At 47.9% G+C, this 17,390-nt stretch overlaps 1 protein-coding gene across 1 annotated transcript in view; it reads left to right on the top strand.

Annotated features, from left to right (window-relative positions):
• Positions 1–17,390, top strand: part of MINDY4 (MINDY lysine 48 deubiquitinase 4) — a 118,537-nt gene that overhangs the window by 50,196 nt on the left and 50,951 nt on the right. Inside the window, exons 6-9 of the mRNA XM_052638884.1 lie at positions 7,022–7,080; positions 11,976–12,082; positions 15,306–15,422; positions 16,621–16,709. Of these exons, the coding sequence (XP_052494844.1) occupies positions 7,022–7,080; positions 11,976–12,082; positions 15,306–15,422; positions 16,621–16,709 (372 nt within the window). The remainder of the gene's footprint in view (positions 1–7,021; positions 7,081–11,975; positions 12,083–15,305; positions 15,423–16,620; positions 16,710–17,390) is intronic.

Raw genomic sequence — 17,390 nt, 5'->3', positions numbered from 1 at the left:
TTTAGTTCTGATCATTTCCCCCTCCCAGGTTCCCTTGTTTCCTATTGTCTAGTATTGTCCCTTTGTTTTCAAAAACTTTCTCTAGGTTAGTTGTTATTGCCAGCTCTCATTTAGGTTCATCTACCTGTTCACAGATTTCTTTTCTGCCGTTGCTTGCATCCTGCTCTTTCCCTCCGGGTTCAGTTTTCTTCTCCTGCAGTTAGTCTCTTAGTGGTTCATTCAGTGAAGGTCTGTGATGGTTAACATTTTTGTTGAAGTAGCAGTTGTTTATAGATGACCTGCCTTTCTCTAAGGGTTTTCTCATGTCTTTAGTATTCTGTAGTTTCAAGATGAGTGTCTAGGTATGCATTTACTTTCACATGTACTGTTTGAAATTTATTGTTTCTCTGAGGATTCATGTCTGGTGGATTCTTAGCAATTATCTTTTTAATAATTTCCTCTCTCATATTCTCTTTATCCTTTCTTTCTGGAACTCCTTTTATTATTATTTTTTTTAACTAATTTATTTTTTGGCTGCACCATGCAGCAAGTGGGATCTTAGGTCCCCAACCAGGGACTGAACTTGTACCCCCTACAGTGGAAGTATAGAGTCTTAACCACTATACCACCAGGGAAATCCTTGGATCTCCTTTTAGATGTATAATAGGCTTAGAATTTTTTCCCTCCATGTCTCTTATTTGTTCTTTCATATATTTGATCTCTGACCTGCATTCTGAATAAATGTCATCTCATTGTTCCCAGTGATTTATTATCGCTTCACTGTATCTAGTCTCCTTTTTTAAGTTGTCCAACAATTTCCCCCCAACTTTAAAAATGTTCTAACCCATAGAAAAGTTGAAAGAATAGTACATGAAGCCTACTTTCTGTAATTCTAAGATTTTTTTGGATTTCTTTTCTCTCTCCTCTTCTTCCCTCATCCACAAATATTTTTGATGGTTGATTTGAAACTGAAACTCAAATATTATGGCATTTCACCCTTAAATATTTCAGTTTGCATCTCCTAAGAACAAGGGTATAACCACAGCACCAGTATCAAAACCAAGAAATTTCACATTGACTCAGTAACATCCACTAATGTAAAGCCCATGATCAGATTTCTCCCAGATGGCGCCAAAATGTTCTTTGGGCTTTAGTTTTTCAACCCAGGATCCATTTAAAAGTTTACTTGTGTTTGGTTGCCATGTCTCTCTAATCTCTTTCAGTCTCAAATAATTTCGCTCTCTTTTTAGTTTTTCATGGAGAATGTAGGCTCTTGTCTCATAGAATGACCACATTCTAGATATGTCTGTTTCGTTACTGGGTTTATGTTAAGCAGTTTTGGTTAAGGACAATACCTGCGTGATGCTGTGTACTTCCCATTGCTTCGCATCAGGAGCACAGGATGTAAGTGTATTTTTGGTGATTCGATGCTAAGTTGTGTCGGTCCTCTAGGGTTTCTGCCAGTCTCTCTTATCATAAAGGCAACCTTCCCCTTTGGAATTAATAAGGACTCTGTAACTTTTAGACCATGTGAATATCCTGTGCCTCAAAAACCTCTTAACCTATGGTTTGAATATCCGTTGATATTAGAAATGTAAAAAATGGCGATTTCCTAATTTTTGTCATTTTATCATTCCTTTTCCGTTTACTAGGCGGCATGTTTCATAGAGAAGAGCTTTCTGTTACCTGCCCCTGCCCCTCCTTCCTCCTCTATTAGCAGACTCATGGATTTAAAACAAAATATGTATTTATACGGTATTGTCCATCATCATCGTTGTATGCCCCAAGGTTTCTCTTTTCTCATGACTATATTTGCTTGTCGGAGCAGCCCATCCTTTTCTCATAGTGTCTGTTTCTTTTCGTACAATTTCCATTCCTCTTTAAACTGTCCCCCTAGTCTCTCTAATTACTGTTTAGATTGCTGTCTAGATTGCTGTTCTGTTATCTCAAGTTCCTGAGAGTCCTGTTTGTTGTATCAGTTGACTTTCACTTATGGTGGATCATCTCATATATTTAACAGGTTTTTTGTTTGTTTGTTTTAAGCATAGTTTTAGTTGGGACTTAAAAAAAAACAAAACTCTCTCCTGGGGAAGCTAGATTGTAGAGCTCCTACTTGCTTTGTAGAAGTGTCTCTTCAGATAATTTTACATTGCTTCAGTGAGGTGTGCTGGGAAATTTTATGTAAATTTCTTACATTCTGGATTCTTGTGCAACATGTTGTTGTGTTAGTCGCTTGTCCAACTCTTTGCGATCCCATGTTTTACCCACGGAATTCTCTGGGCAAGAATACTGGAGTGGGTTGCCATTGCCTTCAGGATCTTCCTGACCCAGGGATTGAACCAAGGTCTCCTGCATTGCAGGCAGATTCTTTACCATCTGAGCTACCTGGGAAGCAACATGAGTGGGATCAGTTCACACTGGGTTCAGTGCTTTCATCAAATAGACTATATAGTAAGTGATCAATGTCTGTCCTCTCATGGGACAGCTTTCGTTTGTAATCATGACTAGTTTAGTCAAGTATGCAGTACCAAACACAGGGGAAAGAACAGCTCCTTGTCTGTTTTTATGCTAAGATCTGGTGAACTATTTTGAGTATTCGGTGCAAAAGCGGTTGAACATCATAAAGAATAGCACAAGCTGGGCGTGTCAGTCCTCTCAGAGTCTGCCCGCCTGGTCATGTTCGACAGCCATGCTCAGGCTTTCTCCAAAGTATAGCTGATGCCCACAGAGGTGAGTGTCTTGCCTAGGGTCACTCAGAGTTGGGGGATCAAGGGCAAAAACTCTGGTCTCTGAGTGGCTCTTTCTACCCACCCAAGACCCAGTTATCCAGGGATTGAGTCCTGGCTCTATGTGGCCCTGAATACTTGCAGTGCCCTAGCCTTTGCCCCTCCTGGGATGGGGGGTGTGGAGCCCACAGAGGATCTTGGCTGGAAAACGGAGGCCTTGGTCCCAGCAGGCAAGCGGGTGTTTCCAGCCTGGCTCCCCTAGATTTATTAGATGCACACTCTGACACATGTCTCTAGGTTATCTGTACAATCGCATTTTGAAAAAGTGTTTTGAATCCTTGATTTATCTTTTTGTCATTGTTGCTCATAATAGTTTTCACTCAAAGGCAAGAACATGCTTTTAAACTGACCTTTTCAACTGTGTAATGCTTATGGCACAAAGGGACACATGAAAGGAACAATAGCACATTCCCTAAGTGTGAGCATGACTGAAGTCTCCTCTGGTGAGGAGATTTATGGGAAGCGGCACACAGCATCTGAGCCTGACTCTCGTGGCTGATGGATGGCCTCAGGGTGGAAGTCTCATGACCGGGAAGAGGCCCAGCTGTACCCTGCACAGCGGGAACATCATCCCTGACCTCTCCCCGTGGCTCCTGCCAGTCTGAGTGCTCCTGCGGCTTCGCCCTTGGGAACTAAGGGGACCATGTGGGAGGTGTAGGTTTTGTCTTCTGGTCCACAGGCAGCCATGGAGAGTTCTGGGCAGGGAAAGGAAGCATCAAGTATAAGAAAGAGCAAAACAGCATTTGGAGCCAGCGGCCTGGGTTTGAGCCCTGGCTCTGGCACTTCTAAGTTGAGTGACCTATGTGAGCCGCCTAGCTTATGTGAGGGTCATTCTGGTATTTGGCACCCATTTTTGGAGCAGCGACTAGGTGCAGGGCCCACAGGACACAGAGGCCATCAAGAGAATCCTGTAGTCCATTGTTCCTCCTCGGTGTTTCTCTCTCTGTGTGTATTAGTTTCCCACGGCTGCTCTAGCAAATCACCCAGTAATTTAGTGACTTAAAGCAACATGAATTATTGTCTTGCTGTTCTGGAAGACTGAAGTCTGAAATCAGTTCCACTGTGTTAAAGCCAAGGTGTTGGCAGGGCTAGCTTTTTAACAGCTAGAATCTGTTTCCTTGCCTTTTTCAGCTCTTCATGGCCACCCTCATTTCTTGCCTTGTGGCCCCTTCCTCTGTCTTGAAAGTGGATCGTTTCAACCTCTGTTTCCATTACCATCCTACCTGTTCTCTGCTGTGTCCGATCTCCTTCTGCCGCCCTCTTATAAGGACATTTGTGATTAGATTGGCCCCATCTGGATAATCCAGGATGCTTTCTTCCGTTTCAAGATCTTTAACTTAATCTCTTTGGCAAGTTCTTTTTGCCATACCAGTTACCATTTTCCGTTTCCAGGGATTAGGATGTGAATATCTTTGGGGGCCGTTATTCAGCCTACCGTGCCATGTCATATTGCAATTTGCGTCTGTTTATTGTACACAGCTGGGTCTCACTGGGGCGGGGAGACAGACCTACTGGATAACTGCCATGCGCTAGCTAGGTGACTGAGTGAAGAAACGAATAAATGCATGCTTTGGAGTTGAGAAGAAGGTAGCATTCCAACTGGGCTGAAAAGGAAAAGTATGAGTTTGCCAAAGGATATTCGAATAGGAATGAACAGCTTGTGAAAAGGTATAGAGGCGTTAGCATGAGAGGTTAGCATGGAGGACATGCAGGTGGAGCGGGAGGGTGCAGAGGGAGGTGGTGCTGGGGTGGTAGGTGGCCAGGTCACGGGCAGCCCAGCGTGCACACTAATGGGCTTGGGTTTTGTTTTATGAGGAAGCAGTATATATCGTGTTTGCTGCCATTATCTTTGGCGTTGTCACCCATGAATTGGAACTTAGCATGGGTGCTTGGCATCTAATTCTACAAGGATTAAATTTTGTGCTGCTGCAGCTGCTGACTTATAACACCTCCCCTAAAGGAGTTCAGGAGGAAGAGTGAGGCACTCTGTGCTCTGAGAAACTGGCAGGACAGGTCTTTAGATAGTTAGATATTCTCAGGGTGGAGTTTATGAGCCCAATTTTTGTATCTCATATCTAGAAAAGGACTAAAATTCTTCATGGTGATGGTTGTGTCTTGTGACTAGCAGAAGCTTCATGAGGCCAGCAGAGACTTTCTACCAAAAAGTATGTGCTGGACTGCATACACTCCTCCTTTTCCAAAATCACGTATATACTGCCTTTCCCTCTATGCCTTTGGAACAGTCTTTCAGAGCCACCTGAGGAGCTGTCTCCCAGGCTGTAGACCTCATATTGCCCCCAATAAAACTTAACTTCCAGCTCTCACATTGTACTTTTTTTTTTTTAGTTGACAGTGTCATTGCCTGGGGTTGTATTTCTGTACTGCCACCACTTGCTGTGTGACTCTGGGGAGATTACTGGACCTCTCTGAGACTCAGTGCACTGACCACTTCATAAGGCTCTTCTGAGGAGCAGGTGACTTTTGATGCTGCAACAGTCAAATAAATCAGAAAGCATCTGCTGTTATAATTGCCATCATTTTTATAAATAAGATGACCACTGTTGATGATAATGATGATGGTGAACTGTTGAAGAATTTCAGCCAGGCCGTGGTGTGGTCAGACTTTCTTTATAGAAAGATGCCTTTGACACTCGTGAAGACGTAGGGTCAGTACCAGGTAGGGCATCACCCTGGGGTCAGTTAGAGGGCTGTGAGAATGATCTGGGTGACAGACAAAGAGGCAGAGAGCAGAGATGGGTACCAGAGAGATGTTGGCAGTGGGATGTGCCAGAGGCATCTTTACTCCTGATATTTCCAGCTCAAAATGGTTCAAGGTGGCTCTTAGAGGCCATCTAGCACCTGCGCCCAAGTCCTTGCTTTTCAGACTGGGATACTGAGGTGCAGCAAGGAGAGGGCCCTTTGCCTTAGTCTCTGAATGGAACAGTGACAGAGGGGATAGAAGAAATGGGACTTTGGTCCTTGCCTTCCCTTGCAGCGCGGGTGGTAGGGGAGAGGTGGAGTCGGCGGAGGCGTCTGATGAAGGCACAGTTCTTCATTGCTGGGCACTGGGCTGGGGGGCACAGCCTCTCTTTTAACTCCCTGCCCACCCCCAACCAATGTCCTTCTGCTGCCCCTCCATGCCTTAGCTCTTCTTTCCAAGTTAACTTGTTCTTTCACCACTCCCAAGAAGGCTTGCAGAACCCTGGTAGCGTAGGAATTCTGTGGTTTCGAATTGAGGAAAGTGGGCTTGGCGGAGTGGAGGAGGACACGGGAGGCTTAGGCCTGCCTGGGAGGAAGGGGAAGGCACTCTGTATTCCAGCGCCACAGACAGGAACTCTGGGGTCCGAAGCGGTGCGTGCTGGGGGATTCAGTACTGTGCGTCCTCTGTGGTCTTCCACTCACACCCCTTCATACGTCTTCAGGAGGAAGCCAATTCAATAGAACCTACTGTGGCAAGATTACGATTGTTACTTCAATCATATCTTATCCTGCAAGGATGTTGGAGGAAAATACATTTCAATGCTATGTTCAAAAGAGCTGTCATTTTTAACATAGTAAATGGGAGTTTTCAAGAGGGTGATGTAATGTTGTTAATTTTTAATACATTTGAAAAAAAATGATGTTACTTTAGTTCAGATGAAGCATGCTGAAGGAAAAGAAAATCTGAAGAGAGCTGAAATACAGGTGGGCTGTTTAAAGAAGGCTCTGTGCACACATCCCTAAATCTACTAGTCAGAATCACAGAAGGTATTCTGTCTGGTGCATTCTAGAGATTTCTGAGAAATGGCTGCTGATAGCTTTACAAGAAAGCTGGGAGAAAGGAAACCAACAAAAAAATGAGATAAGAAAATCTGTGCAGTGATTGCAGGAACTTGATTCGTGTGTGTGCGTGTGTGCGTGTGCACGTGCGAGTGTTTCCCAGCAGCATCACAGTGGCATCAGCAAAATAGCTTGCATTCAGTTCTTGGCAAGTGTCAAACTACAGGGTCTCTCGTCCTGTATTGTCTGGGGTGTGCTCGTGTGTGTACACAACTGAAAAGTGCCCCAGAAGTGATTTGATCCCATCTGACATGGAACCTGTGGCTCAGCGAGAGAGAGTGCTGGTACATGGCACACACAGAGCGGCAGGGCCAGGTCTGGAGAGATCCCCCTCCTGGAGGCCCAGCCAGTGCTCCTCCCATTCTTCTCTGTTGTTTGCGTTTCTCTGGTATTCTCCTATGCTACATTGACATTTCCCTTTATTTTTTTTCCTCTAGGAAAAATCAGTTGTCAGTGTCCAACAAGGTCGAAGGTGATCTGGATGTGCTGCAGCTTGGTAGGTACCCCTGGGGCCTCTGTGCTTGCCCCACAGGGTCCAGCGGTCTTCATTTGGTCTGTCTGGGAGGTAATAAGTAGTGGGGCTTTCTGCTGGCTGGGACAGGGCTCCTTTTCTCCCAGCTGACCTTGGGAAGGAGGGATTGGCCCAGAGAATAGAGCAGGTTTCTCTCATTTTTGGTTGATGTCCAAATCCATTTTCCACTGCCCGTCTCACCTGGAGAAATATAGAAATCTACACGTCTAGATCTACACTGGGAGAGAGGGGGTAGAGTAGCATTTTCTGCATTTGGGGGTTCTTTTAGGGTTTCTCGGAACCTACAGAAGTCTCTAGAAGAGAGTTCTCAGTCAAAATATTAGTACGTCTTCTCTGCCTGGAGAAGCCCGTCCTTCACAAGTTTTTACCCCCATATCCTTGGGGCTTCCCCTGGTGGCCCCAGATGGTAAAGAATCTGCCTGCAATGCAGGAGGTCTGGGTTCGATCCCTGGGTCAGGAAGTTCCCCTGGAGAAGGGAAAGGCTACCTACTCCAGTATTCTGGCCTGGAGAATTCCATGGACAGAGGAGCCTGGGGAGCCACAGTCCACTGGGTCACAAAGAGTTGTCCACGACTTTGTGACTAACACACACCACCTCACTGAGGTGTAAAATACAAATCGTGAGGTGCGTCAGCTCATGCCCTTCCACCTGTAAATGCATCTGTGTACCTCCTCTGTAAGATCTAGACAGGAACTTGTCCATCCACTCTTTCTCTTTGAAGCCACCTTTTCCCCTCTTTCTGGAATTCTTTATTCCCCAAAGACTAGTATGTTTGCAGGCCTTGGCAAAAGCCAGGAATAGAATTAAGGATGACAACCAAGGACCAGACATGAAAGGACGAGGCTTGAGTGCCATTGACCTTTGCTCTTCTCCTGGAAGCCAGCAATGTATTGATACCTTTTGGACCATTTTGGCATACAAGAGCTGGGAGCTACTCACATCCTTTTCCTCTCCTTTTAAGCACTCCCCTTTACACGAAGGAAGAAAGCAGCTTGCCCTTTAGAAGTGACTGGTGTGAGACAGGCTGTCTGATGGTTTGCTTTGATGAAGTTGAAAGGCAGGGACTGGCCTCCGAGTGATGGAAGCAGGGGTTTGTTTATTCTACTTTGTTTTCTTCAGAGGTAACCGTTCCTCCCAGGAATGGCTGGTGGGATCATCAGCCCACCCAGGAAGGGGCAGATTTCACTGGGCACACGGCTGCGCAGAATGAAGCATGGAGCCAGAAAACAATGGCATCTGAAACCTTTCTGTAAAGTGTTCTAAGGTTTTCTAATGAAAGCCACTCCTGTCTGGATGTAAAGTGAAGCGGTTCCCGGCCCTCAGAACCCAGAGGGCTTCTGCTGGGAGGAAGGCTTTTAGCAATTCTCTCAGAACCCAGCTCTTTGAAGTGTGTGTGGTTTTCAGAGGGAGGCCAGCCTCTCTTTGCTGGTGGCTCAGCTAACGATTTAGAGGAGGACGCTGAGATAAAAGATCAGAGGTCCAGAGTCCTCTCATGGAACCCAGTTACCCCGAGAGAGTGGAGGAGAAGCTTGGGGTCGGGGAATCAGAAACAAGGAATGCAGTTTGTTTAGAGGGACAGCATTCCCTTCCTCACCCCAGTTCATCTTTGTTGGGTTCACTTCTGCCCACTTTGGTTAGCTATTACATGCCCGGGCACAAACAGGACTGTTGAATATGGACGGAGGTGATGAAAAGTGGTCTTGCTTTCCTGGAGGGTGGGGTTGGGTAGGATGAAGGAAGAGAGGTGTTTTGTGAAAACCACACCAAAGTAAATGACCAGCAGCTCTTCACTGCTTCAAGAGGTGATTTAGCCAAGTCTGTGGTGGGTTCCACAGTTGGGTATCATTTAGACTGGGCTTTGAAGGATGGACAAGGTCTTATCAAGCAGAGATGTGAAACGAATGATGTTTGAGGCTGTCTCTGGATGTGGGTGGAGGATGAGTTTTAGGGGTAAGAGTCTGGATTTTGGGAGACTGGTTGGGGGGCTCTTGGAATAGTCTAAAAAAGAGGTGACTTGCCCCTGTCCTATCTGGGGAAATCCTCTGGTTATTTCAAGACCCTGCTCAAATACTTACCATTTATGTGAAGCTTTTCTGACCCTGTAGGCAGGATTACTTGCCTCTTCCTCTCTGCTCTTAGAACCTTTGCCCTAATCCCCATTTTAGCCCTGACGTCATGTATATGTTTAGGGCTCTGTCTCCCTCTTTAGTTAGTGAGCTCCTTGAAGGCAGGGATGGTGCTTTCTTCATCTCTGGACCTCTTCTGTCCCACATACCCAGTGGCACATCATGGGTCTTCAGTAAAGTGCTTGATGAGCAAATAGGAAAATAATGACACGTTGCTAGAAAAGTGGAGAGGGAAAGTGTGGGAGGTGGGCGGCGTTATGAGGCATTCTGGGGGCAGCATAACCTGGAGGCTAAAGCAGCGTGCTGTGTGGGAGAGGGTTGAGGTTTTGGCCTGGGTCCCTGGTGGAGGGCTGGGGAGATGGATTCTGTAATCAAAATAGAAGCCCGGAGTGGTTCGGTGCTGAGATTCCTGAGTCTGGGGCATTGGGGCACTTCCAGCAGAAGACATCTTGTAGTTACAGTGGGAAATACTGAGTGGGGACCTGGAAAAAGAGATAGGCCTCTATTAAGTACTTCCAAGGTTATGTATATGTTTTCCTTCTCCAAAGGGTAAGTTAAATGGTATGGGAAATAAAATCCCTTGCTTTTTTTTAACCAGATATTTACACCGGGCCTTAAAAATAGCAACTGAAAACCCTCAGTGTTTGCAGCTAGGTTTGTCTGTTTGGCCAACAGGTCATGCCAGAGTGCTTTGTTTTCCCTGCACGGCGATCCCGCCACATCTGCACCTGCCTAGCTGCCTTGAACCAGTTCCCTGTGCAGGCGCCAGCTGCCTCCTGGCAGAGGCCGAGAGAGGCTGCCTCCTCCTGGGGGCGCCATCCAGTCAGCCTTCCGTGGGCCCCAGCCTCCCTCCTTAGACTTAATTCATGGGCTTGAGCAGAGCACGTTTCAGCCCCGCTTCCCTATGGGACATCCCAGATTAAATAGCAGCCTCCAAATAGGCTTAAATCCTGCCCTCTCTGGGCCTCCCGGAAGCAGTCCAGGCTGAGGCATTGCTGAGGCCTGGTGGAATTGCTCAGTTCTTCTCCCACTGTTTCTGGGCCTCAGATGCCTAGGGTTGAATTAATCACACATCTCCATACCTTAGTGAACATTCTCAGTTTTGATCTTTGCAAGGCTGCCCATTGTCCGCCCTCTTACCTTTCCTTCCTGATTTCGCTTGAGCCCCACCCCACACTCTCATGACCCTCCTCACTATCAACCACTTCCACCCCCGTGTATTTAGTGATTTCTTTTCACTTGTGTGTGTTCTTGCAAAAATGTTTAGAGTTGTTTTGCGTGCATGTGTTTATACTGGATGTAAATTGTGTTGTGTTATAAATTTCATTTTTTTTCTTACTTTCCCTATCCAGTGGCATGCTTTCAAGACCTGTGTATGTTACTGTGTGAACATCTGGTCTTTATTTCAGGTGTTTTTGTAAGACTGTGGTCACAGGGTGGCTTTTCTCTGAGACCCTCACTAAGAAAGTTTCTCATTTAAATTCCAGACTTACTGGAAACTTTTGTTTCAGCCTAAAGGTAGAATCTGTCTCCTTTTCAGTGCACTGAGCCTCTAGGAGTTGGCCTCATGCTGTGCCTGGTCCTCCTCCAGGGAAGAAAAGGAGGCTGTAGAGTAAGACGTAAGGCACGTGTCCTGGGATGTTGACCTTTGAACAGTATCTCAGAAGATGCGCGGCAGGGACTGTGACATTTCTACAGGCTTATGGCAGATAATGTTGAGGTCTATACAGTGTGGTGTGCTTTTTAAGTAATCATTTAGTCTTGGGAAAAGGGTGGGAGGAAGTCTCCAGAGGCTGTCTGGAGACCAGCCTGCTGAGCTCTGCCAGCATCATTGCCTTGGGTTGTTTTCATGTGGGTCCCACACCTGAGGGTTCTGGTAAGTGGTGCCACAGCAGGTGTAATGGCGAGAGGGAGCCTCGCCTGCCAGGGAAGGCACAGGCTGGAGCGGCCAGCACTCACTCCGGGACCTTCTCTGGGCCTCCATCACTCCAGCTGTGAGAAGGCTGTATTTGGAATGTGACTTAGTGTCCCTTTTGGCTGGAGATCCATGGAGGTCTGATTGGCAGGATGGCAGAGCTGTTGGGAGCTGGCCTGGGTTTATATTCTATCTCTGTAACTTTCCACCTGGGTGACTTTAGGTCAATGACGTAACTTGTCTCAACCTCAGTTTCCTCATCTATAAATGGGAGTGATGATAATTACTCTCTTGAGGAGAGAGTGGTGCTTAGATGATAAACATAGGTCGTGAAAACCACAATAGTGATAATCTATTATAACTGTCATTATTCTCTCAGGAAGGGCAGCACTTTCTTTCCTACTTTTGACCTTTTAATGTTTATCCTCAGGGGGACAGATCTGTGGGTCATGTCCGCCTTTTGGAGGAATCACATCTGGGCCAGGCTTTTCCGGGACTGAGTCAACAACTTAGGCCTAGGCCTTTGTTTCTGCATGTCCACAAGCAGAGCCTTCTAGTGGACTGACAGCCATGTCCTAGCTGCTAGTATCCTTGGACCAGCATGGGGTGACAAGGAGCAAGGGCTGTTGCTCTGCCTTTTTCCTTCTGATGGGGGCTTGGGACCCCCAGAGGGTCCACAGGCGGGTGGATGGTAGAGGACCCCTCCTCTCATCCCAACCCTCTCAGCACTTATCAGTGTCCTGGGTGTTAAATGGCCTCCTAATCTGTTCTCTGTGCATCATAACGAAGAGCTCAAACGGCCGCGATTTTCTTTCAGAGGATGTGGAAGATGAATTGGTAAGGGAAGAAATCGTCCTGTCTCCAGTCTCATCAGTGCTCAAGCTGCAAGTAGTATCCAAGCCCATCGACCTCTCGGTGGCAAAGGTAGGTGTCAACTGCAAAGTGTGACGTGATGTGTTTCTTAATTCGAACTGGTGTGAATTGGTGAAGAATTGATGCTTTTGAACTGTGGTGTTGGAGAAGACTCTTGAGAGTCCCTTGGACTGCAAGGAGATCAAACCAGTCCATTCTGAAGGAGATCAGCCCTGGGTGTTCTTTGGAAGGAATGATGCTAAAGCTGAAACTCCAGTACTTTGGCCTCCTCATGCAAGGAGTTGACTCATTGGAAAAGACTGATGCTGGGAGGGATTGAGGGCAGGAGGAAGAGGGGACGACAGAGGATGAGATGGCTGGATGGCATCACCAACTCGATGGATGTGAGTTTGAGTGAACTCCTGGAGTTGGTGATGGACGGGGAGGCCTGGCGTGCTGCGGTTCATGGGGTCGCAAAGAGTCGGACACAAGTGAGCGACTGAACTGAACTGAACTGAACTGAATTGGTGTGGTGTGACTTGAAGGCGTCTTGATTTGAGTTGGTGGGAGGAGATGATCTTCCTCTCTCTGCCTTCATTCATCTCGTTATAATCTCTCAGTCATTGTTGAAATGGGATTTGCATGTGATGTGGAAAAACACATGAGCGGAGAGTCAGGGAAATGGGGACCTAGTGCAGGCAGCTCCCTCTCCCTCTCTGAGAGTAAAGGTGAGGATACAATGTCTTCTCACTGAAACGTTCCAGGATCCAGCTTTTCTTTTGGCCCAGAGCTGCTTCACCATGTCTGTACCTGCTAACTCCAGAGTTGAACTGGGAACAGAATAATCATCCTCATTGGCTTGACTCTGCTCCTGCACTGGACCCCTGAGCGGTGCTCAGGCTGGGCAGCAGTGAAGGGAGGACAGGGGCGTGTGGCTAATGTCTCAGCACGGTCTAGGGTCATGCTAGTGGCCTCCTGGAGTCACTGGTTCCCGGCCTTAGCAGCCCCCTCTGCAGGGATGTCCTGAGGGTCACTGGACTTGGGGAGCTGGTTCCTGGCTTTAGCAGCCCCCTCTGCAGGGATGTCCTGAGAATCACAGGACTCTGGGAGCCAGTTCCTGGCCTTAGCAGCCTCCTCTGCGGGGATGTCCTGGTCTCCTCTCCATCTCCACTGCCAGAGGGCCTCACCCTTCCCCGTGGCCAGCAGTTCCTGCAGGATGGAATGAGGCTCCTGCTGTCCTCCACTGGCTTTTCAGCCAGGATTCAGGAAGGGAAAATAAAACTCCTGGGGACACAGCTGACCCTCTTCTCTTCCTACTTAACAAGTATTTGCTGAGCACACAGGTGAAAAGTCAAAGGTTTTTCTAGAGGTTTTGTGCCTCTTCATCCCTCCCCTCTCTTTCCCTTCCTTCTTTTGAGACCACAGGGAGAGGGTCAGGCAAGTGGTCTTAAGTAGTCCCACGCCTGGGAGTAAGTGCTCTGGCTGTCCTTAGCCACAGACATAGCCACAGGCTATGATTCTTTGTAGTGGGTACTGTCATTTTGGGAGGGGTCCTCAGAGGCCCCTAAAGACGACCCAGTAGTAGCATCTCAAAAAACAGCGGAAAGAACTGAGGCCCCCACAGAGAAAGGACAACCCAAGACACACAGCACCCACAGCAAGTAGAACCCAGGTTTCCAGGCTTGTAACCCTGTGACCTGGCAACTGTACTATGCCTAGATGAGAGCTGTCACTCTGTGGTTGAAAGAACAGACATAGGCTTCAGCCAGAAAACTCAAGTTCCTATAGTTTCTAGGCTCCTGGGAAACTCAGTCCAAATACATGGATGACTGTAGTTGGTGCAAGAAGGGGAACCAAGCCCTGATTTAGCCACCCCTGTCTCCTGTGTGGTGTCAGCCCACATCTGATGACGTGGGGAAAAGTGCCCGGCTACCGAGTTTTCTCTGTACTTAATGAAAAGAAGGGCTTCCCAAGTGGCACAGTTGGTAAAGGATCTGCCTGCCAATGCAGAAGTTGCAAGAGACGTGGGTTTGATCCCTGGGTTAGGAAGATCCCTTGGAGAAGGAAATGGCAACCCACTCCAGTACTCTTGCCTGGGAAGTCCCATGGACAGAGGAACCTGGCAGGCTATGGTCTGTGGGGTCGATAAAAGTTGGACACTGTTGAGCATGCACGCACAATGAAAAGAAAGAACTGACCTTAGAGGGAAAAATGAGTCTGTAGGAAAGAGAGGACCAGGAAAGGGGCTCTGAGCGTGTAGTGACAGAATCCACACGTTGGCCCCTCAGATCCTCTGAAGTGTAAAATCACGACAGAGAGGAGAGGCAGCCAGCATAGGGAGGGACGTCTGGGGAAAGGCTCTGCTTTCCCGTCGGAGGGCTGGTCAGTGGGGAAGTGTTGGTGCTTGCTGGGGCTCTGGAGGGTGGGGCTTGGTTTGATGGGAGAGTAATGTCAGCCAGAAGTTTGAAGAAGATAGAGCTGCGAAAGAATGGAGGGGCTGCCTTAAGAGATAGTGGGAATCCCTTCACTTGGTGGTTGGGGTGTTCAAACCAAGTTCTGGGGGACACCGGCACCACTCTCTGGAGATGTTGAGATTCTGACATATAGGAAGGGGTTATACCGGTGTGGGGTTGGCAAACTTTTTCCACAGAGGGCTAGATCCTGTATTTTTGGCTCTCGATTGCAACCATAGAACTCTGCCATTGTAATCTAAAAGTAAACACAGATAATATGTAAACACACGGGTATTGCTGCGTTTCAGTAAAACACTATTTACAAAGGAAGTAGAGGGTTGGATTTGGCCTGTGGGTCATAGTTTGCTAGAGGTTCTCAAACTCGGCTGTGCATTGGACTCATTTATAACTACAGATCACAGCATCTGACGCCCAGGGGTTGTGCTTCAATTGGTCCAGCATGGGGTCTGAGCATCAGGATTGTTCGGAGATCTGTAGGTAATTATAATGTGCAGTCAAAAATCCCCAAGGTCCCATGTAAGACTAATATTTTGTGTATCAAGGAATGTCTAAGGAACCTAAAAAGATTTTGGTTTGGATCAGCACAGGCTGGTTGGGTTTACAGATGTTCTAGAGGTAAGACCCTCAGGGTCAATTTTCTCTTTCCTCAAATATGATAAAAATGGGTTTGCAAAACAAAAAGGGAATAGATGACCCTGCTGGAAAACAGACTACTCTGCTAGATAGAATTCAAGACCAGCTCCTGTGGGAATGCAAACACCCAGCGGTGTGTTGTTGTTTGCTTTTAAAACAACCAATAAAATTCTTTCTTCTTTTGACAGGACTTAAAGACCATTTTGTTTGGTTCCAGCTTTTGCTGTTTCAACGATGAGTGGAAACTTCAGAGTTTTTCCTTTAATGACTCAGTATCCTTAAAATATGGCATTGTACAGAACAAGGCAGGTTGTTTTTAAGTGCCCCCCGGGACCCTTCCCTGGGCCCATCAGGGACATTGTCACCCAGGACAGAAACTTCACTGTGGCTGGCAGAGCAGGGCTGGGGAACATGACCCCTAATATAAGTGATGCGTTATGTGGGAATCCTCACTGAGAGGGAGCGGGGTGGGGGCCCCTGTGTCTACTTGGGGTTACCAGAGAGGGTCCTTTAGCTGAGTACTTCGAGTGTTGATTTTACAGGTAGAGCTGGAGAAAGGATGCTGAAAACAGGTGGCAGCTTGAACAAAGGGAGACATGTGAATACCTAGGAACTGCAGAAGGGGGCAGAAGTATCTGGTGTGAGAACCAGGAGACGTGAGGAGGAGAGGACATAGGCAGGGACACGCAAGTAGCTTGTGGCAGGATCTGAATGTGGCTTAAACACATTTCCCAAAAGGCGTATCTTCAGGGCCAGAAGATACTATAAAATCCAGCAGCTCATCCAAATTCCATTTCTCAAGCCCCAGGAGCCTCCTACTGCCCCACACTGCCCCAAGGAAGTGGGGCAGGGGGAAGGAAAACCCCAAGACCACCTGCTTCTGTCCCTACCTTGGGCAAGTAGGCACATTTTCTCGCACCCTGAGTTCAAGAGCACCTGCGGGCCCTGCTCTGATAGTCCTCGTACTTGTTGATGGCTGCAGGGCTGAGCTTCTCAAGGAGCCCCCTCCCTCTGAGACACAACTGCTGGGTGCTGAGGCAGGCTATGGGCCGGGGACATTGTTGCTCACGCAAGTGGAGGTGGCCCAGGGGGATCGTGTTTAGCTGAGGTGGTCAGGGAAGCCTTCCTGGAGGAGGCGGCCTTTAGGATGGGTAGATAATTAACGCCCTCAGCCTGTGGACATGGAAACGTGTCTCTGGATGAGTAGACATCTGTGATGGTGCCTCTGGTGGGTTGTGAAGAGTTGCTTTCCTCCCCTCACACACCTCACGTTCATGCATCACACATGCATTCCTCTAACAATGGGTTCCGGGGTCTTTGCCACCTTCTCCCTGTGACTGAGGGTCGGCACTCCAGGGAAGCAGACACTGCGACAGAGACCCCTGTTTGAGGGCCTGGGCTCCCCGTGTTCTGTAATCTGTGGGCGGAGGTTGGTTCTGGAGGGACAGAAGGCTGAGCCCTGGGTCAGTTCTCACAGGCACTCACGCATGTCCTTCTTTTCAGGGTGGTCCCTGTGGGGTCCTGGCGGCTGTCCAGGGCTGTGTCCTGCAGAAACTCCTGTTTGAAGGAGATAGCAGTGCTGACTGTGCTCGGTAAGTCAGTGCTCATTCCGGCAATATCTTCTTTTCCCAAGGCTTCTCCTCACTGTCCAGAACAAATAAGCAAGGAAACGTGTGTTTGTTCCCTGATATTTCCCGTCTTCTGGAAAGGGAAATGGAGGCTGGCTAACAGGGCCAGCACAGGCCTGTTTAAATGACCTGCATGTGTTTGTGTCTTGTGAGCGGGCAAGCTTGTTAAGTCCTGTTCCACATGAGAATCAGAAGCTGGAATAGCATTGAAACTCAGGCCATCCCCCGCCCCCCCAACCCAGGAATGGAGCAGCAGCTGCCCGAATCCTGTCCACACCCAGGTCACTGACCCCTGTGCTGAGCCCAGGCCTCCCCTCCCTCCCCTTGTTACCCCATCTCTGCCAGCAGCCATCTCCCCACACATGGTCCAACCAGCCCCACAGGACATGGCTTCCACCCTTGGCCATTCATTTTCCACCTCACACGCTGAGTTTTTGCACACAGCTCATTCTCACGCTCACTCTCTCAACAGATGTTTCTGGAACATTCTGTGCAGGCACAAGTGATATAGAGAGGAATAGATGCATTCTCTGTTTTCCAGGGTGCTCTGTGAGTTTGAGGGACAGAGAGAAAACCTTGATCCTAGCCTGTGGTCGGTGCTCAGTTAAAAGGATTATTGAGGGGCTGGCTGGGGGCAGACCAGCT

This window comes from Budorcas taxicolor, chromosome 4 (assembly GCF_023091745.1).
Source record: "Budorcas taxicolor isolate Tak-1 chromosome 4, Takin1.1, whole genome shotgun sequence".
In the NCBI taxonomy this organism is placed as follows: domain Eukaryota; kingdom Metazoa; phylum Chordata; class Mammalia; order Artiodactyla; family Bovidae; genus Budorcas; species Budorcas taxicolor.
The sequence above is the reverse complement of the archived record's forward strand: the minus strand, read 5'-3'. Positions and strand labels throughout refer to the sequence as shown.